The following is a 21,861-nucleotide window of genomic DNA, read 5'->3' on the forward strand; positions in this document are numbered from 1 at the left end:
TCTCTGAGAGTCAATTCAACCATCAACACAACGTAATTAATGTTGTTACGTTGAAAGAATAACTCATAACAAATACAAACACAGTAAAGATGACTGTTTCTCACCGGAGACACAGAGCGATGAGGTCAATGTGTGCGCCAAACCAGGAGTTATTGTAGCTTTAATGTGGATAGATTTGTAATGGAGGCTCTGTACTGTGGTCAGATAAAACAGTGATTCCCAACGATGTCGGCTCATGGTCCTTTAAACATTTTTCAAACTTGAATAATCAGTAATTTAGAGGAAAAACTGCTTAATTTAACAGAAAGTCATAGAAGTGAAAGAATCTGGTGACTTTTCAGATATATATTGGTCTCCTATGTAGGGCTGGTGGTGCTGAGTCTCCTGTTGGGACCCTGATATTTAGATATAGAAATAACTGGTTCACTTACCCACTTATAAATAAAAAGTCTGGATTGTGCAACCAGAGTAATTATAGAGCTTTTCACCAGTGTTTGATTATAATCAGTTAATACACTGATCGTCTGAAAGGAACAATTGTAAAATGATTAATTAAATTTGTGTTTAAAGATGCTTTTACCCAGCCCACAGAGCGGCAGCAGGACCTCTGATAGGACAGTTGTCATTTAAGTTGTTTTTAATACATAATTTAAGAAAGAAAATCTTTTAAATCTTTCACTTTATGAATTTTATCATGGTTGACAGTTATTATTCTGGCAGCACACTGCAGACTTACTTCAAAATGTACTTAAAGTCTGACTGAAATGTCACTGAACCTGTTCTTTCAGCATAATTAATTTTTTTCAATGTTACAGTAGTTACAGTTTGCTTCTTTTCACATATGACGTACATAAGAACAACACATAAAAAACAATCACACACATCCTAAACGACAGGTCGATTGCCAGTGATTCCCAAAACAATATATTTGACTGTTTGGTTTGGTTGAGGAAAAAAATCAAGGCTTGAGTTAATGTAAGTACATTTGTTATGAAAACTAAGTCGCATACGTATGTTACGTTACATTGTAATCTTGAAGGTTTATATTTATGTAAATGCCTGTTAAGTCACAGCCTATCACTGAATGTTGAGTGTATGGCCCACTGGTGAAAGTGTAATGATATATTTCTGTACTAGAAAACTGGGTGTCAGACTCAATGTTCCTGGAAAAGTTCTGTATAAATTATTGTTAAAGCAAATTCACCATTTTGTACTGCTACTATTTGACAAAACATGATTGGATTTGTAAATGAGACTGAGATTTGCGCTCATCACTATCGTGTATCCTTTTTTTTTTTTTTTTTTATCATTGTAAAACAAGGCAAAGGTCATTTTCAGCAATGTTTTAACAAGAGGGAGCAGCCACAGCCTGTTGTTAGATGAGAATCTACAGGCGTCAGGCTGCACACCTCCAACCTCTCACTGTTTTCAGTGTGCAGCATGGCATCAGATCACAGCTGCTCACAGAATGATAGAAAAAGGCCATTTATTGTCTGACTTCTTTATTAATATAGCATTATTTTGTTTTGCTGCCTCAACCCTACACCTGACTTTGTCGCTCAGTATTCTACGTCACCTGACTTCCTCTTTTGCTCCTTTCATAATTATCATGGCGGAGTCGTCACCTGACAGTATGAGTGATGAATAAACCGCTTGCACGGCGTTTGTTGTCACTGTAAATCTCCTTGTATTAATACAATGTAATGTGTCTTTTTCACATGAACTCAAAGGACTCTGACGTCTGAGAACTGGCTAATGATCCCAGAAGAAATGTTTGGAACATGAAACATCACCCTGGTTGTTTCTTATATTTTAAACTCTTAAATCTCAGATGTCAGAGTGTCCTTGAATGCACCAGCAGGGTGAGTTTTCCCAGTAACCCTTACGCTGCACTGCATTATGACAATAATAATTCTGTCACTTTGGACAAAGAAATGAATCATCAGTCGACTGAACCTACTCGCTGATGGATCACCACTCTGCAGGTTGACTTTGATGCAACTGAAATGAAAACAATCTGAAACCTAATGGAGGAATTCGGAAAATAATCAGCAGTGAGGCTGCAGGGAACAATTAAGTTCATGGTTTTCTGCATTAACAATTGCTTTTTATTAAATTAATTAAACTGCTTCGTCTATAAATTGTCCAAACGAGTTGGAAAACCCAAAGAAACTGCTGAAAAATAAAATTCTTATATTTGAATAGCTTAATTTGAAGTGCATTTAATTCTAAAAACAGATTAAATAACCACTTATTTCAGCACTAACCTGCAGATATGTGTGACGGCCATATAAAAAGGTATTGTGTGTATAACTCATATGGAGGTGCTGCAGTGTTCAGCGGTCGTGCTCACAGTGTTTGTCCCACATACTGAACACTTTGTATTAATATCCAGCTGCTCCTGTTCACTGATGTGAAACGTGCTGCAAGTCTATTAGTACCAGACTCTGGAGGTTTGACTCGACGCCTGCAGGCCTGAACGGAAAACCAACGTCCTGCTGCTGCAGAGCTCACACAGAGGACAAACGGACAACATTTATACTGGACCGTGCTCTGATCACCGCGTGGCGTCGAGATTCAGTTTGTTCAGCTCAAACGTTTCTTTTTATTAATTCGTTTTATTCCTGGTTGCCTCTTTTTTCTGCTTATATTTTTGTGTGGAAAAGAGGTTTTCTGTTTTCAAAGATTCAAGATTCTCTATTGTCATGTACTTGTAACAATGTAACATCGTCAATTTAATTCAGTTGTTTTGGTGCAGATTTTAAATTTTTGTCCATTTATTTGTTTCGTTTTTGCTATTTTTTCTGTTTTTAATTTAGTCATTTGCTGTTTGATTTGAAAAATGTAGTTTTTCTTTTATCTAAAAATATCAGTTTTATTATGATGTTTAAGCATTTTTAAAATTTTTGATTCTTAATTTATTGTTAGGTTTTCCTGTTTTTAATCTTGTATTCATTTTAATGTTTAATGTTTTGTCATGTTTTATGCTTAATCTTTAATTTTTTATTGGCTTAATTTTTAAAAAAAAAATTTTGTTTTGTGTTGTAATTTTTATTTTTGTTGGCAGTTTTGTTTTATTTTATTACTTTTTGTTTTAGAGAGTTTTTTGTCGGCTTGTTTTTTGTTTCATAGTGTTTTGTGTATTTTGGAGTTTTGAGGATTTTGTTTCGAATAATCTTTGTCTTTTGTCATATAGCTTGTTTTGACTCCATTTTTTCCCTCATAAACAAAATGTTTTCCTACCTGTCAGACTCTCTTTGTCAGTCCAGTGTCTTCATGCTGGTGCTTGCTATTCTTCTGCTTCAGTAACCAATGAAAGAGGTTTAAAGGAAGAATCTGCAGAAAATTCACCTTCTTTATCTGCAAAGACAAACAAGTGAAGGCATCAGGAAATTCAGACTGAAGTGTTTTAATATAGCAATGTGTATCAGGAAAAATTTAGAGATAAAATAATCAGTCCATTTGGCATTCAATTCAAACTCATATAATAAATATACAAAAAATGTCATTTCAGATAAAAGAAAACAAGCTTAAGTATTTTGAAGGTAAATGATGAAGCTGCTTTTCTCTTATTTTATTTTGAAAAATATGTTTGTTTTTTCCTTTGATCTGATTGATTATTTAAAAACTTCATAAACACAATTGAATAAAAAATGTGGGTGAAAATTTCTGCTTCATATTTCTATGAATTTTTCCACAAAATGACAGAGAGGAGGAGGCGACAGCATCGAAGCGCTGGTTTTAATTTGAAGGGATGAAATTAAATGTTACAGAAGAAGAAGAAGAAGAGGATGTTTTGTTTGAACACATTCACAGATGGAGTTTGACGTTTGACCCCTCAGCCACAGTGATAATCGTTTGGAGCTAAATCAAACCATCTGGCAGAAAACAACCCCCCCAGGGCACCATCAGCCACGAATCAGCAGAGACAGAAACATAAATGAATTTAAATGAACTGCTTTATCTCAGCTGAACACACACACACACACACACACACACACACACACACACACACACACACACACACACACACACACACACGAGCATCCTGGTTGTGGGCAGATTTCCATACTCAGGTTTCAGTGGTTTTATTTCCTGCCGAACACAAATGTGTTTTTCAGTGTTCGTGTTACATATTGAGATTAGAGTCCAGAGGGAAAATAGTAATAATATTAATCATTTGTTCTCTTGATTTATCACCTTTGTGTCATCTGTCTGCCTCTCATGTTCAGATTCTTGCGCTTTGATTTAATGCAGTTTGTGTGAATAGACCTTTGGGTCTCATCAGCTTCATCAGTGCATCTTCATCTTTGTCTTCTTGTTCAAGCTTCCAGCCGACTGATAGCAGTCTGCCAAAAGCTTTTGAAAAACATTAATATGAAATGGAGGAAACGAATTAAGGTAAGTAATTCATCCTCATAAATTATGAGACTGAGAGCACGTCTTAGTTTTTTCGTCCATTACACCTGGAGGTCTGTACGAGTGAAAAATTATATTTTAGGGCCCAGAAGTGGAAAAAAAAAAAAAAAAAATCATATATGAATGTTTTTACTTTAAAAAGTTTCAAAAAGTCCAAGTACAAAAATCCAATCATTGAACTGATTTTTCACAATTTCACTGAATAATCACAGTGAGCGTCGTTTTCAGACCTTTAAGAACAATTAAAAAAAGTGAAAACTCACCAGCTGACAGAGATGTGAGGTGTCCATCATCCTACAGTCACTGTTAGGACGGACACACACACACACACACTAACAGGGGTCCCTATATAAGAACAAAACTATTTCAGAGGTGTGTGTGTGTGTGTGTGTGTGTGTGTGTGTGTGTGTGTGAATGCAGATGACGTCTGGTTCAGCACATTCCTGCTGCTCCACACAGGAGACTGATTGGACGAGGCGGAGGTGGGCGGACGAACATTATCTGTCATCCTGCTCACGGTTTCATGTCATGAAGTAATTGTAGGTCTTATGTTTTTCATTTTTTGGCCGACAAGATAGTGAAAATGTTTTAAATGTAATTCTGTGTAGTATCATTAATGACTCGAATGAGTTTCCTGTTTTCTATCAGTACACACAGAGAGAGGAGACTCTGCTGCTTTAATTGAGCTTATTGAATGTGTATGAAAGTGTGTTTTAAAAGGTTTTCTCTCTCCTCCATACAGCTGTTACTGTGGCAACAAGAGCTGAAGTGACTCACCATACTCACTCACTCACACACACACACACACACACACACACACACACACACACACACACATATATATATAAAGCGTTGTGTTTCTGCCACTTTTGGTGACATTACACAGACTTACATTCATTTCTAAGAGACATACCTTAACCCAAGTCTTCACCCTCAAGTGCAATGATTTACATTATGGGGACATAAGGGAGGTGAGTCCCCACAGTATGACTGTGTAAACAGGTTTATGTCCCCACAACATGTGTAATACATGACACACACACTAACCTTCACTCGTCCTTCATCCTGGGAAATGAGGCGAAAACATTAAAGAGCATTCGTCATAATCACACACACATATAATACCAGAACATATGTGTGAATTTGGATGAATGTTCCTCAGAGAGAACAGCAGCACCGACCTGCTCATTGTTCCCCCTCTTGGTTCTGTTGACTGTGAGGAGAACAAAGAGCATCGCTGCTCAACGTGCTGATCACAAAGAAAAGACAGAACAAGAGGGCAGCAATGACACACAAACACATAGTCGTGTTTCCATCTTTCTGGGGACATTACACAGACTTACATTCATTTCCTGGAGACCAACAAGAACCACGACCTGCCTGAACCTTAACCCCAACCTTCATCCTAAAACTTAATGATTTACGTGATGTGGACTTGTGTTTGGTCCCCATTAAATGCGAGTCCCCACAATGTGACTGTGTCAACATATGTGTGTCCCCACACCGTGAGAAATACATGTCCACACACACAGTTTTCACTTCGGAGGACATTACATTGACTTACATTAATTTCCAGGACTCAGACTGGAAACAACCACAACTAAAAATAAACAACCCCAGTCTTCACCCTAGAACTTAATTATTCACATTATGGGGACTTTTGTGTTTTATCCTCATTAGGAAGACAAGTCCCCACAACGTAACTATGTAAACATGTTTATGTGCCCACAGCAACACGAGTAACACACACACACACACACACACACACACACACACACACACACACACACACACACACACACACACACACACAAAGGAGGAAAGTTAAAGTTGAGAACAGCTAGTATCCTTAAATTAAATACTTTGCCATTTATTATGTTTCAACAGCATCAAGTCGTTAAAAAGATGTACACAAATATTAAAGAAAATAAATTACCAAACGCTTTAACAGTTCATAAAAATAACTTGAAAAACGAAACGCTGCCTCAGTCACAAAACCAAAATACACAAACAAATATATAAATACAAAGTTTCAACCTGGTTGTTATACAAAGGCTTTGATCCCATCCAGCAGCTCCAGACGTTTCACCCAAACTGCTTTTGTCAAGAAAATATCTGTTGAACAGAAAACTACACCTGAAGGATAAACTGTACATAAAAAATATTTACATACATTTTACAACAGAGGATGCTAAAAAAATAATGAGTTCAGGCAGCAGAGTGCAACGAAGTCCAACATTCACTGATGTTTCAGATCAGGAGCAAAACGCAGAACGTGATGAATCCCAAAAGGTCTGCAGAGATCCGCCAGACGGAGAAAGAAGAGCCCAGATCCAGATTTCTGTGTTTTGAAGCTTTTTGAGGCCACTCGGGACTCATAAAAAATCCACTGCATTTTTCCAAAAACGCGAAGAGAAACTCATAGACTTCTGTCAGATTCCTTCATCGTTCTTCATCATTAAATCCTCTTCAGCATTATTGGAAAAGTTCCTGAAAGTGTTTTGGAGGTTTCCGGTTGATCGGCCCTGTTGGTGGAAGCATCAAGTCTGCTGGGTTTGATCAGTGTGGTCGTGAATGCTGTAGCATTCTGCTCACAGAGTTTAGAGCCACTGTGAGGAAATAAAAGCTGGATATGAACAGAAAAGATGGTGGAAAAATCAAGAATTAAGTCAGAATTTCATGTTTTTTATCGGTTTTAAAACAACTGTAGTGGGGATAAAGTTGTACTTTAAGAAGAACAAATATTTTAATGAGTTTCGAGAGAAAACGGTTCAATTTTACGAGCAAAAAAAGGTAACATTTTAGGAATTAAGCCATAGTTTTCTAAGAAAAGGCCACAAAAGTCAAATGAAAGCCATAATTTTAAAAGTAAATGTTGTGATATTTGAAAAATAAACTGAATTTTTTGAGGAGAATTTAGAATTGTGGAGACTGAACTCATCTATTACTAAGAGGAAGCATTAAAATAACATCATAATATGATATTTTCTCATAAAATTATTGTTTTATTTTTGTAAAATGACACTTTTATGTTTTTTTTGTGTTTTAACTTTATTCTGAAAATACTTTTTTCCCCTCACAGTGACTCTTAACACTCGTGGCTTCATGTCACATCTTCATAAATTCATGAAGTGTCACAGCCTCTCCTGGAAGAACGTTATCCAATCAGATGTAGTCCAAAGGTTGCGCTGTCCCCAGACGTCTGTGATGTCAAAGAGATGAAGGTTTGTCCATCAGTCAGCAGTGTGTCTCTGCTCGACATGTCTTGATATGTGAGAACTTCCAGCTCATCGAAGACAGATGGAAGAACCTGGTCTGACACAAAATTTCCAGTTTGAGCATCTGGAGTTTAGTTTTTCTCTCCTGTAGGTTTCTGTAGTTCAGTCGTCTCCATCTTAGCATGTTAGCTTCAGCCCTGTAAAGTGGGCACAGCAGCCTTCTGCATCCCGAGCACGGAGTCATAGAAACAGTCCTCGTTAATCATGGAGGTCATGCTCTGAACACTGAAGTCTCTCTCCAGCAGGTCCAGCATTTCTCCTGCGGGAACTCGACGCAGACTGGAGCTCCGTCTTTTCTCCTCGGTCCTCCGGTCGTCGCCGGGAGAAGCCACCGCTCCTCGCTCGGCCTCCTCCTCTGTGAAGTTCAGCCTCTGCAGCTGCGCCTCCAGCTCGCTGGTCAGGGAGCAGAGTCTGGTCCTCTTCCCTGCAGAGTCGGAGGCGGCGTGGCTGGGCAGCAGAGGCTCCGAGCAGGTTTCTCCCAGGATGAAGCTGCCATCAGGTCTGCAGCTCTCCTCCGGCTGACGAGGACTCTGGCTGTCGGAGCGAGATTGCTGCTGCCTCCTCCTCCAGGAGCTGCTCCTCTCTGCTGTCGACAGCCTGGTCCTCCTCAGGGAGCCGGCGGGCGCTCTGTCTCTGAGGAGGGAGCGCAGAGCTTGCAGCACGCTGGTCTTCGTCTCCAAACCACTGAAACACAGCATGAAGCTCAGATCAGAGAAGAGAACACACACAAACACAGTATACACACAATATTTATACACACGATGAAGTAAAGTGACACAAACGGGGAAACAGATATACACATCAGGCTGGACGTTTCTACCTGCTGCAGAGCTGAAACACCGTCTCCGGTCGTCCCTCCACCTCCGACCTGCTGTGGACCAGCTCCCAAACACATGGGTTCTCTGAGCCTGAGGACACCAGATATTTTACTGAAGTACAAGTACTAATACCACAGTGTAGAAATACTCTGTAACAAGCAGGAGTCCTGCATTGAAAATTAGTCAAGTATCAAAAGTACTCGTTATGCAGACTGGCTGCTTTTAAAATGATATATAATGTCCTCACAACTTTACACTAAGTTGGAGCTAATAGCTAGCAGCTTGTGATTGGTCACTCACCTGTGATGTTGGTTGCTCTGACTTGAAGCGCTGAAACTGGGATTAACCAGCGGAACCTGAAGGGGTCCAGATCCGCTGAGCGAGAGCCCGTCTGAGCGAAGAACAACACACATAATAAATCACAGATTTGACACATTTACTGTTTACTGTGTGGCTTCAGGGTTTAAACTGCAGGTAGAGTAAAGCGGTCATCTGATGGTAATGCAGCTGTGATGCATTCAAGAACACCACGATATCCAAGAACTGGTCGTCTGGTGGTGACCAAATGGAGAACATCAACAGCTTGGACTTTACTCTGGAATTTCAGTTCAGCGGCTGATTCTGAAATCTCTGTCCTTGAACGCACCACAGGGAGTTTTAAAAACAGTCCCTGCTTGGACGGATTACCCAAAGCAGAGAGGACGAAGGAGACTTACCATCCTCTTCTTCAGCTTGGTGCTGTCACGGTAAACCAGGATGACGGCCCGTTTGAACACTGAAGATTGAAACACAAAGTTACTCACAGCGTTCACACACTCGGACCAGCTGTGGTCCAGAAGGATCGGAGTGTGTCTGTACCCACCGAACAGCGTGATCTCCGGTTCTTTCCTCAGTCGTCCCAGACAGGGCAGCGGGTTCAACCAAACCACCGACGAATGGACCAGAAACTCCCCCATTGAGATCTCTGTCACCTGGGGGGGGGCAGGGGTTACTTTTATTCAGTGCTAAATCGGTTAGACGATTAATAGATCCACAACAATTTTCACATTTTAGGCGTTCAGCTGATCCTCTGACAGCGTTCGGTCCAGGGATCGTTGTGTGCGTGTGGTGTGTTTGTACCTGTTTGTGAGGTCCGCTCTGCTCTGCAGCCAGCTGGTCGAACACGGAGCCGTAATCCTCATAGATCTTCTGCATCTCATTGATGTGACTCGCCACCTTCTCCATCGCTCTCAGCGCCTCTGTGTGGACAACATGGGAATGACAGGTGTGGATGAAATGCTCGTGTTCATGCAGGTGTGTGTCTGCTGTAGTTGTCAGGTGTGTGTGTGTGTGTGTTGTACCTGTCAGGTGTGTGTGTTCGGGGCTCTCGGGGTCAGTCAGAGACACCAGCTCTCTGAGCAGCAGTGGATACTTCAGGACTCTCTGAACAGGTTTGATCAAGTACGACTCCAGAGAGGACGAGTGCTGATTGGTCGGGTTCCTCGCCTCCAGGAAGTGCTTGAAGGCACCGTCTGTCTTGGCTGTAAGCATGACATCATCGTTTATTAACATCTGAGCTTCATCCTTCACAGACGTCACACAAACTGTTTCAGGACTGACTCAGTTTATAACAAACAGAATGAATGAAGACTTCATATGGAGGATTTTCTGTGCCGTGCAGCGGATCAAACGTCACCTCTCTCCAGGACTTTCTGGACTTTGATGTGGTTTGCACAGAAGCCGCTGTAGTGCTTGAAGTGGTCGGCGTAGTAGAGAAAAGATCCTCCCAACGACAAGAGGAGTTTCTGAGAGCAAAGACAGAGACACTTAAAAACAAACCGAACAGCCCATTCAATCCACCAAAACAACCAAAAGATGATGTTGAATCTTTACCTTGAACTGTCCAGGTGTTTCCAGGTTGCTGAAGTTTGGACAGGAGGCGATTCGCTCCTCCAGCGTTTGAAGAAAAACTCTCTGGAAGTCCAACATCTCGGGCAGACAGCCGAACAACGCCTCCATCTGAGGGACAGACGCTGCAGTCAGAAACAGCAACAACAGCCTGACGTCTTATCACTTTAAAGGCTTTTCTGTCTTTACCTCTTCTTTACTGAGGAAGGTCTCCCTCTGCAGAGGAGTCAGGTAGATGTCAAAGAGACAGACCAGATCCTGACAGAGACACGAGTTTAAGTTTAGAGCAAACACAGAAGCTTCACTGAAGGCAGAGAAAAGCATTTATTCACACAGCAGAGAGGAAAAACACGCCATTTGAAATGGCTTCAATCTATATTGTGACGTACTTACATTAATAATAGCAATAGTAGTGTTAGAAATTGTAGTATGATAATACTACAAGTGGTATACTGCTACTGCAGCAGTACTGACCTTGACGTAGGACTTCTCGGTGTCGACTAGTTCCTGGATGACTTTCCGCAGACGCTGACACACGCTCAGGTGGGCGGGGCTCGCCGGCTGCAGGCTGACCTCTCTGCTGTACGGGTTCCTGGGAACATCGGCCTCTGCTGCTCGGCCTTCTGGGAAGGTCTGGTACAGAGAGTAGACCCGGTCCACGTTCTGACAGGGGGGATAGAATAAAACCACGGTCCAGCAGCTGCGACAGCTTTTATTTCATTCACTCTGGGTATGAGCATCAGGACACAGAAACCTTTTAGTGCAGCGCTCTCGGTTTGACCCTGAAGGAGGACAAGGTTTTAACCAACCAGCCGCCTCGTTCGTCATCATAATCTGTGCTGCCAGACTCTAATAAACCACTGACAGTCTGAGAAAATCAGAGCTTCGGTGTGTGAGTCCACCTGCAGCCGCACAGCTTTTAATACCACACATTCACAGCACTTTAACTTCAGTTTATCTCACCTCTCAGGAATCACTCTGACTCATTCACTTTTAGACTCAGCGATCCCCGACCAGATCAACACAGAGCGAGGAAACACCTCCAACCACGACCGCTGTTTACAAGCAGAGAGGAAACAATCCAACAAGCAGCTCAGCAGGAAACATCACTGAGACTCCAGAGAAACGAGAGAAATGTTTCCTCACACTGCTGCTGCAGGAGCTCATGAAGCACAGCAGGAAACAGTTTATGCTGCAGGAAAGACGGCTGGACAGCCTCCACTGCTCTGGGTTTAGTCTGTCCTCCACATGCTGACCCTGCTGCAGGGATTCAGACTCCAGAGCAGCAGTGAGGTCCAGCACTGATGCTTGCTTTGTGCACAGGTGAGTGCCATGTTGAAACTAAAAGGAACACGTGACCTCGATGTTTTTCCACCTGTTCTGTCGATAAAGACTGGAATGCTGGAAGAATGACCTCTAAAAATGTCGTCCTCACACACACAAGCACACACAGGCAGACAACATCTGCAGTTTTCACTAATTACAACTTAAAGTCCTCTGTGAGGAGGGTGAAGGCAGGTTGATCACATGACAAACAAACACCAGCGACCTGCAGCGCCGCTCTGACTGTGTGTTTACCAGCAGCATGAGGCCATCGTTGGGCCGCTGGCAGCTCAGGCAGCAGGTCGCCTCGTCCAGCAGCCCTACCAGCTGCTCCGTCAGGCCGACACCGGGAACCACCTCTCCTCCCTCCTCCTCCTCCTCCTCCTCCTCCAGCATCTCCTCGTCCTCCTCTGGCGGCAGCACCCAGCACAGAGCACCCATAGTCAGAGAGCAGGATGTGGGGGAAGCCTCAGCCGGGGTCAGAGGTCGCCTCCGGGGACCGCTACTGCCACCGCCGCAACCAGAGGAGGAGCCGGTGAGGAACAACATCTACGAGTTCTCTCTGGTTCTAATGGACGCCATTAATCCCCTCAGGTCAGACTTTACAAGCAAACACTGCCGGGGCTGTAAGCCTGGATTAGCCGCCTGATCAGAGGTCATGTGACACAGAAGATGTCTCAGCTTCAGGAAGCACTGGAGGATTGTGGGAAAAGATTTCAGCAGGTGGGTTCATTGAAGAATACACAGACGGTGACAGCTCCAGTGAAACGCATCAGGACACGTTCACGTCGTTTTTACATTTTACACTTAAAAGTCATCAAAGTAAGAAACCTCGCTTGATTTAAGTGAACTAAATGCTAATAATAATTCAAAGTGCCTTGCTTTTAGGTTGTCTGCACCATGAAAGAGCTGCGCCTCCTCCCTCCTCTGTAACCTTTGCCACATCTTTCAGCGTCTCAGGTGCGACTCCTTAATCCAAACAAAGCATTAAGCATCATTAAGGCTGTTTCAGTCCGTCCACCTGAACAACACAAAGAGAGTTTAAGCTCCTCTTTATCCTCTTTAAGTTCACACACAACAAAGCTGCATCACAGCCAGAGAAAGTCAGAAGTTTTCCTCGACACTGAAACACCAAGCTGGAGTTTAAAGAGACCAGAGGGAGGTGGTTACACACCTGCACCAATAAAAACACCAGAAGAAGAACTTAAGCTAAACAACAGCAGTTGAAGTAGCATTAGCAAGCAAACATTCATCCTTAAATACAAACACAATTATCAACACCCACCCACAGCGATCACTAACTGATCAGAGATCAGACAGATGCTACAACAGCTCTGAAACTTTGCTGTACTGAGATCAGATCGATGTCCAAACCGTCCACGAGGGATGAGGTGACTAAATGTGAAAGAGGTCTGCATGGTTTCTCATTTCCTTTAATAACTCAGAGTGTTTTAAGCCCAGAACCACCGAATGACTGAATCTAACCTGTTTCTGCTGCTCGACATCCTCACACGGTTTCCAGGCGACATCGTCAAAGACAGGAAGCGGGACGCCGTCTGGAGCTGAAGAATCTGTGAAACCGAGATCAGGTTCTGTTTTTTTTTTTTTTTACCTCAAAGTTTTAAAAATGTAAAGACGGTGAGGAAAGAAGTAATCCAGCTCTCCTCCCTGACCTCTTAGACGGTCTCAGGAGATGAAATTAACAATCAGTGCGTGAATCTCTTTTAAACGTGCAGGTCTTTCATTTCATTATTGATCAGTATTGGTACTAAACCTAATAATAAAGCCTGACATTGAACCTTCTGACAGAGAAACTCTGCCTTTTCCCAGAATTCCCTGGGGGTGACGTCTCTGCACTGCCTTATTCTAACCGTATCTGACTGGCCATCGACCTGCCTTCAGAATAAAAGCCTTTAATTTAAAAGCAAAAGCTCCTCAGGGAGCTGCAGTTGTCTTCAGGCCTGCAGGCGAATTGAAGCTTCTGTATTAATCACTGGTTGGTTCAGGAGTCGTGTTGACAGATAACAGTTCAGCTGAAGCTGAAGACGTCTGCTGCTCATCAGTCTTCCCTGTATGACACAGATCAACATTTCACGCACTGTGTTTAATGTAACTGATAATATGCTTGTTTAGAAACCTGAATTGGTGCTTGTGGTGCCGGGCGTCCAGGCCTGGAGGTCCGGAGGGGCCGGGGGCTGGCAGGGGTCACCATGGTCGGGCTGGACGGCGACGGGTTCGGGGGACTCGTCTCTCCTGAGCAGCAACTGCAGCTTCTGGTGGCTGAAGACACTCTGCATCAGGTCCAGGTCTAGTCCGGACACCGCGGCCCCGTTCACAGCCAGGACCTCGTCTCCTGCCCTGAGGCCTGATGGGAAACAGGGACAAACGCAGGATGTAAGTCTAAAGGTGATGAAACAGGAAGTGACTGAATTGGCTGCAGACTTCACATAGAAAAGGAGCCTTTGCTGCCCTCTGCTGTCGGATAAGTAGAATTCAAGCACTAAAAATCCACACAAATTAGGGTTATTGGTAGTATTAGTATTGTTTATGATGGCTGGCTGTGAGACGGAAGGTAAAACTATTGAGCTGCTGAACCTTCTCTGGCCGACAGTCCCAGCGGGTCGACCTCGCTGACGTAGACGTGACTTCTGCCCGCTCCGTCCAAATGACCCGTCACCGCGAAGCCTGCACGAGTGGAAAAGGAAACGGGTTTTAGCTCTATCCTTCAGTCTAATAAGCTCGTTCTGATGCCCTAAAACCTCTGCTGTGAAGTGACGTGTGCCGTCATTTTCTCACCAAAGTCTTTGGCAGAGTTGAGTCGGCAGATGTTGAGAGTGAAAACGTCGCGGGCTGAAGGCTGCAGCTCATCGCTCACCTGAACGACAACAATTCATCTTCATTTAAACGTGTTTTTGCAGATATTTACTAAGATCAAGGAAGATGATGAGCTCAGACATGAAATCTATTGTCTTTGTGCAGTTTTAAATTGAGTATATGTCAAAAATCACAAGCAAATTGTCACATTTCTGTTTTATTTATGTTTTACAAAGAATCCCAACTGTTTTTCAGCATTGTGTGAATTTGTACAGTGAGATAAAAGTGAACGCACCTGCAGAGCTGCAGCAAATCCTGCAGGGGGCGTCACCTCCCTGTGACTGGACACTGAGTCAAGTCTCTGGAGGAGGGAACACACACACACACACACACACACACACACACACACACACACACACACACACACACACACACACGTTAAGTCTGATTACAATTTTAAGTTAAAAACAAAAATATTTCACAAACTTTTTTAGATTATTTATTTACACAAATAACAGGACATGAAAAAAAACCATGATGCATTGATTTAAAATCAATCAGGAAATCAATTTATCGATGAGGAGAAACACATGAACTGACGCATAAAAAAACACAGACGCTAAATAAAAATGAGCCAAAAAAAGAATTAAAAACAAAGACTTTACAGCTGTTTCTGCCTGTGGCAAATACTGGTTTGTGATTGGCTGAGGAGGAGGGGAGCAAAGGAGAGGAGGAGGAGAGGAAATATGACGAGTGTGAAGAGGAGATGAAAACCAATTACAGATGAAACCGCAGCAGGACACAGAGGAGATGGACGAGGAGGCGTCACGTTGAGAGGAAGACGAAGGAGGAAGAAAGGAAGGAGGTTAAAAGAGGAGCAGGGGAGTGGGAGACAGGAGGTGGAGGTCATGTGGAGGGGAGAGGAGGTGGGGGAGTCATTTTCTGCCACTACAGAAGGATTAACACTGAGGGACAAAGGAATTCTGGGGAATAAAAGGTCCTCAGACCTTTTAATCCTCCTCCTCCCTCCTCTTCTCTCCTCCTCTCCCTCTTCCTCCTCCTGTGTCTACAGATCAGCAATCTGCAATGAAACAGCTGTCTGCATGAGGACAGCCTCCCCTCTTCTTCTCCTCTCTTTTCACATCCTCTCTTTGTTCTCCTCCTCGGGGGGTTAGAGGGCGACAGGTGGCAGCAGACAATGTTACTAAATACACTAAATGTCCAAAAGTATGTGGACGCCGCAGCGTAAGACATGTTGGTCCAACTTTGTATCAACAGTTTGTGTTTGTTTCAACAAAAAATCTAAATTGTATGAGAAAATGTTGCAATTTTACAACATTTTGTTCAGAAAATATAACTTTTCTCTTAATATTGTGACTTATTTCTACGTACTTTGAAAAGTCCGCTGGGAAAAAAATACGTGTTTCTGAGACTTTGAGAAATTTGAGAAGAAGAAATCGAGAAGGAAAATAATTTTAATGTCATGAGACAAGTCAATAAATACATTTGCAATCATTTCAGTAATTTTTCAAGCAAAAAATGCCCCCCCCCCAAAAAAACATGGTTGAAATTTCTCAAATGAAAGAATTTGCTGCTTTTATTTGACGTATGTGAAAGTAAATTGAATATCACACTCGCACACACACAGTCAGTGAAGTCATGACTCTAAAAATAGTCCCTCACAGCTTAAATTTAAACTTAATTAAAAACGATCTGTCGAGGAAAGAAAAAGAACTGATATTAAATTCTGTTCCGGATCAAAACCAAAATTAGCCCCAGAGAATCATGGGAAAAAAATGAGGGGGTTGAGCTGTGCTGAAATTACAGGTTTGTGAAGTGAGAGCAGTAATCAGAGCGGAGGAGCTGCAGTCAGTCTGGAGTCTGAGGACCACCGACAGTCAGTAAACACATCGTCAGCATGCCGAGTCAAAATCGTGACTCAACCAAAACTCCTCATTAGGAAACAACCTTCAGTTCCTGCTTCACATCTTGTTTGTGTTACATGTGACTTCAGCTTTGTTTCATTACGTCTCATATTTTTCTACTTGGACTGAATGTGTGTTTTTTTTTGTGAAATATGTTTTCCATGTGTGAAATGTCTAGAGATGTGAATTGTCAGATTTTGTTCCACATGTGATAAATAAACCAAAAGTGTATCACGTGTTTAACGGCTCACGTTTTCTGCGTCTGTACCATGTGAATTTATCATGTGAAATATTTGAAAGCCACAATGTAAACGTTTCATTGTTCTACATTTCTTCATTTCGTTTTGTGTTTCTTTCATTGAATCTCTGAATTGATTCAAATGAATTTCAGGGGATGTTTCCAGACAAAGCAACAGCATGGTGAATTTCACTTCATTTCCCATGATTCTACTCTGTCATGGACTGGTGGCATGAATATTAAAAGGCTCATCTCAGGAGTCATTGCAGCTACAAACATACTAAACTGGATGAGCTGCGAGGATGAATGTGTTTGGATAAACATCTTCGGTGGAGTCTGGATGCCCAGCGAGCAGCTTTGACAGACCACATTCTGCAGGCAACTACTGTGGTGAGCGAGCTAACAGCTAAGAAGCTAAAGCCTCATTCAGAAGGAGAACTTGTGAAGGAGTAAGTAAAACTGTTCCAAAGTGTCAGTTTGTGTGGAATAAGTCATAGAGATGAAGGAAAACCTGACGTGGAAGCTCAGTGACAGGATGTGTGATTTGGCCTTCATGGTGGACATTAACCAAGAACCTCTCTCAGCTTCTCAGCTCTCTGCTGTCAAAAGTGAAATCATTTGAAGTGAAATTAAAGCTGTGGCAAATGGAAAAGAGGCAACACTGTGCTGCTATGACATGAGAAATAAATGAAAGGAACCAGCTGATGTGCCCGACGGCTGACAACATGACCTCACCGAGCTGCAGAAGAACGGCGAGCTCAAAGCTACAACGACCTCCCTCTGCATGAGTTCGCATCTCTGCTTGGGTCAACTTGAAGCTGTGAGCGCTTCTTTTCAAAACTGACTTCTGAAAAAAGGCTCCACTCAAGACTGACTGACCCAAACCTGGAAAACCAGCTGCGAGTAGCATCATCACATCCCAGCCGTCGCACTGAGGCTTAGTGTGATACATGCGCTCAGTGATTTACTGCGGCCCTCGAAAGATGTTATAATGGGAGAAAGGTTTCCCAGCGCTGCTCTAAGGTTTTCCAACATTAGTCACAATAAGCTCCCGGTCATAGCAGACCTAAAGCTGCAGCTTCTGTCCTGAACGGAGTTAAGATGTGTTTTATTACTTCTTTTTTCTTCGTTCATCATCTTCCCCTTAAATCTTGTCGTGATAAATTCAGTGACTTTTCCTCAACAACAACTCTTCTTCTCACTTTTTTAAGTTGTGTTCTGATGAACTGTACGATCTCTACAACAGTCATCACCATTAAAAAGAGCACCGAAAGGAGCTAAAAATAGATGAATGGTGCTGCTGGACCCTCAGTGAGTCACATGATGGCGCCGGCTGGAAGATTTAACTGAACACTAACATTTACCCAGGACGGATTCTTGAGGACAAAAGCTCTTTTATTGACAGTCAACCCATTGTCAGACTTTTCTGGAAGGGATTAACCTTTTTACAGTAACAGTCTCCTCCGCCCCCTTGGACGTGGTGGCGAGGCGGGGGCGGCGGTTCAGAGTCTGTTGACTGCGTGGGCATATTTGCTGGACAAAACCAGCTGTTTGTCTCCTGCAGAGACGGCGCTGCAATTAACTCCACATGTCCTTCAGAGATCAGACTGTCTCAGCGGTTCTCATCTGATCTGATCTGAGAGCAGATCCGCAAAAGCCTGAGCCACATCCAGCTGACGGTGTCAAAGCGAGTCTCGCTTGAGGGCAGGAAGATGTTTTGTTTCAGTTTCTTCACCCGTCAGATAAAACTGTGTTTACGCTGAGAGGACACGTGTAGTGAGGTGTCCCCAGCATCTGTCCGTCAAAACATGGAGCCAAAATAAACCTTCAGCTGCACAGAGATTTATCTCCTCAGGACTCTAAATCCCAGACTCTCTAAATCCTAAAATAGCTCGCTGTTTATCAAGAGGGGCCCCTGAGGAGCTGAGGATGATGGGAAGTTCAGCTGGCTGGTGATCCACAGCTGAAGCGCTGCGATTCAGATACATTACATTCAGATACATTCAGATTACCTGGGATGTGCAGTGTCTGTTCAGTCCATCAAGAGCCTTCAGAGAGGACAGCAGCCCCCTCCTCTTGTGGTTTCCTCCTGACAGAGTCCGACGCCGACGCCTCAACGTCACCTCATCTCGACTGCACACCTGAGGAGAGGCGACGGGTCCGACATGAGAGATTCTGTCTGAGAACGATTCGAACAGCAGGTGGAGGCTGTGTTTCACCTGGTGGCGGCTCTTACCAGGGCGTGGAAGGACGACACAGAGAAGACCCCAAGGCGTCCCAGCATGCTCTTGGAGGGCCGGCTGGCCACAGCGAGGAGGCTCTTGGGATTTGGGAGCTCGCTGCCCTGCAGGCTGGACAGGTAGCACCTCAGCCGGAACAGATCCAGGTTCAGTTTCTCCAGGTTCTGCTCCCACTGCTGGATCTGAACACAGCAACACACAGCAGGGTCACAAACAGAAATACTGTACATGGTCATTTATCATATATCATTGAAGCAGCCTCCATCCCGGGACCCCTGATCCATGTAGTGAATGCAACAAAAACAACTTCTGACACCTGACGAGACCACTGCTGCTGGAGAGAACATCTGACACTGTTGAAATCTGTTAAACTTTTATAATTTTCCATCGTTTTCCAACTCTGTTCAGTTAAATTGTGGCTTTCCTCTGTTTTCCAGCCTCTCTTCTGTCTCTCCCCTCAGTTCGTCCTCCCCGTCCTCCCTCTCATCCAGAGTAAATGTGTAATTGAATGTTGAGCAGTAAGATTAGCCTTTAATCTCCAGTCAGAGGACCTCCGAGTTAAAACAGCAGCGCTGGGATCAGTTTCACGGTTCACAGAAAGAGATTAACCAGCTGCTAAATGACACATACAATCTGGACTTTGTCTGTCTTCACATCTGCTGTAATTTAGTTCTGCATTTCATCGCGTTGCTTTAATTTAACCATCAAACACGAGTCAGCTGCTTATCAGAAAGTGTGATTTCAAAAATAAAAAAGACATTTAAGCCCTGCTTTGCAATCCCTACTAATGCTAATACTACAAATACCCTCTACTCAGACTACTAATGGTCCCAGTGGTCTGTAAAGAGCCACGGTGAAATGGGAACTTCCAGGTTCTGTTCCAGAAACCTCATTTAAAATCCCATTTACATGTGTTTAGTTGTTTTGTTAGCCTCCATGTCATTTTGTATAAGCTGTAGTTGTATTTCTGTTTCAGAAGTCTGAGACTTCTCGTGGACTTAGCTAACAGTTAATTAGCATAAAATATAGCTGATAACTGGTCTGTTCGAAGTTAGGAAATAAGCTAGCTACGTTAAGCTAGCAGCTAACACTATATTAAATAGTATTTCAGCACTACAAATGCCACAAGGACACAGCTGATCACATCTGACTTGTCTGGTGTGTTTTTTCTCACCCAGGTTTGTCTGGTGAGCCGGCGCTTTTTATGCCGCTGTCACCGCCTCAACATTTGGTTCATGATGTCACTCTCAGCAGCCTCGTCTGGCTCTATCGTTAGCGGGAAACCGTTTGTTGTTTCAGGCTGCCGGTAACAGCCCAAAACATCTGGAACAGATATTAAAGTCGACTCCATGCGAGATTGAGCTCGGACATTTTTCTGCTCTGCAGCTGCCAGAACATCCTCAGCAGCGTTTGTTATGTAAAGACTTCCCAGAGTTCCCTCTGGCTCTCACAGCTGCCAGCAGAACGCTAACAGCTTCATAAGGTCCCTCAACACGGCCGTTTCTTCTTTCAGTTTTGTTGGTGTTAACACTTTCACCTGAGCTCAGGGTCTCCACAGTCTGTCCCACCTTCACCGTGTCTCTACTTAATATGGAAAACCCTTTCTAACACAGCACAGTTTCCAGTTGAAAAACGGGCTCTTTAGCTTTTATTAAGAAGCTAAATCTTCTTTTATATTCTATATATTCTATGAAAGAGAGAAAGGAAGAAAGCTTTGAACAGCTGTAATCAGAGCAGCTGTCTGTGCACTCTGTACGTCAAAGACAACTGAACCTGTGACCCTTTGATCACATCAAAGGATCTAACGACCTTAATGGGCCAATTTGACTTAACCGCCTCCACGCCGATCCCACACTGACCTGGCTCTCCACGGCCTTCCTGTTCTTCTGCTCCTTGATGACGGACAGCTGCAGCTCGGCCATCTTCTTCATCTTCCCGTCCATGTCGATCTTGTGCAGCAGCGAGCGGCTCTGGCAGCGGAGGAGACGCAGCGTGTCCTCCTTCCCCTGACGCTTCGCCAGCAGCGAGGCGCTCGCTGAGTGGATCGCCGTCACCCAGTTCTCCAGGTCGGTCTGGTTGGTGGCCTGGATGGGACGAGGACAGATGTTCGGATGAGACTAGATGTCCATTCTGTAAGTCTCGCAGGTCGCTGAATGCTGGTCACATTGCTTTTAACATTTTCTTGAGGCCAAATCCTTTAAATCCACAGACAGTCAGTGAAACATTCAAGCTGCTTGTCCATGCAAGGCCTCATTCAAGTCTGAACTAACAGGAATACTGAGTCCATTTCTCTCCAGCACATAGCCACCTCCCTTATAAATCTATTTGATTAATTCAGTCGTCCATTACTGTACTTCTATAAATCCAACATGAAGGTCTGAATGTTGTTTCTTTGTCTCTCTTGCCAGCAATAAAAGTCTGATTGGGAAACAGCAAAACCTGTATTTATTTCTTTATTTTGGCTTAAAAAGAGTCTAAATAAACTGAATTTAAAAATCCTGAACTTTTACCTTCTTAACTCTCTACCAGGTGTTAATGATTAATGAGAATTTAATGATAGGAAACCATTAAATGACGTCTGGGCTGAAAACACGAGATCCTAAAGAGCAGAAAGCAGCGGGTTTTAGACTTTCAGCGTATCCTGATGGTCTGAATGCAAATGTTTCTGAGGCTTTAAGGGTTAAAGTTTTCTGGACACAGAAGTGGTCAAATGGAGAACAGAAGCTCTCATTTCATGACACTAACAGGTGTTTTTCTTTGGGAGCATTAAGCAGCCCGTTGCCGGGGTCATTGTCGTAAAGAGGAGCATTTGTTGCAGTAATTAGCCGGGTGTCGTGACTCCCATTAGAGGGCTTTCACCCTCCTCCACGCTCCATCGTCAGCTCCTTTCAGCTCAGCACAAGAGCTCCTCGACACCTC

General features: G+C 43.3%; 1 protein-coding gene across 1 annotated transcript in view; it reads right to left on the reverse strand.

Annotated features, from left to right (window-relative positions):
• Positions 1-7,432: 7,432 nt before the first annotated feature.
• LOC139347982 (rho guanine nucleotide exchange factor TIAM2-like) overlaps positions 7,433-21,861 on the reverse strand; it is a 37,144-nt gene continuing 22,715 nt past the window's right edge. The window contains exons 6-24 of the mRNA XM_070987897.1: positions 20,802-21,026; positions 18,939-19,124; positions 18,715-18,843; positions 14,835-14,900; positions 14,522-14,600; positions 14,321-14,410; positions 13,863-14,090; positions 13,211-13,296; positions 10,877-11,065; positions 10,592-10,660; positions 10,388-10,513; positions 10,191-10,299; positions 9,856-10,035; positions 9,635-9,753; positions 9,378-9,486; positions 9,232-9,290; positions 8,816-8,906; positions 8,518-8,605; positions 7,433-8,381 (exon numbers count right to left, since the gene is read on the reverse strand). Coding sequence (XP_070843998.1) covers positions 7,829-8,381; positions 8,518-8,605; positions 8,816-8,906; positions 9,232-9,290; positions 9,378-9,486; positions 9,635-9,753; positions 9,856-10,035; positions 10,191-10,299; positions 10,388-10,513; positions 10,592-10,660; positions 10,877-11,065; positions 13,211-13,296; positions 13,863-14,090; positions 14,321-14,410; positions 14,522-14,600; positions 14,835-14,900; positions 18,715-18,843; positions 18,939-19,124; positions 20,802-21,026 — 2,781 coding nt within the window. The 3' untranslated portion in view covers positions 7,433-7,828. The remainder of the gene's footprint in view (positions 8,382-8,517; positions 8,606-8,815; positions 8,907-9,231; positions 9,291-9,377; positions 9,487-9,634; positions 9,754-9,855; positions 10,036-10,190; positions 10,300-10,387; positions 10,514-10,591; positions 10,661-10,876; positions 11,066-13,210; positions 13,297-13,862; positions 14,091-14,320; positions 14,411-14,521; positions 14,601-14,834; positions 14,901-18,714; positions 18,844-18,938; positions 19,125-20,801; positions 21,027-21,861) is intronic.

Source organism: Chaetodon trifascialis, chromosome 19 (assembly GCF_039877785.1).
Source record: "Chaetodon trifascialis isolate fChaTrf1 chromosome 19, fChaTrf1.hap1, whole genome shotgun sequence".
Classification (NCBI taxonomy): domain Eukaryota; kingdom Metazoa; phylum Chordata; class Actinopteri; order Chaetodontiformes; family Chaetodontidae; genus Chaetodon; species Chaetodon trifascialis.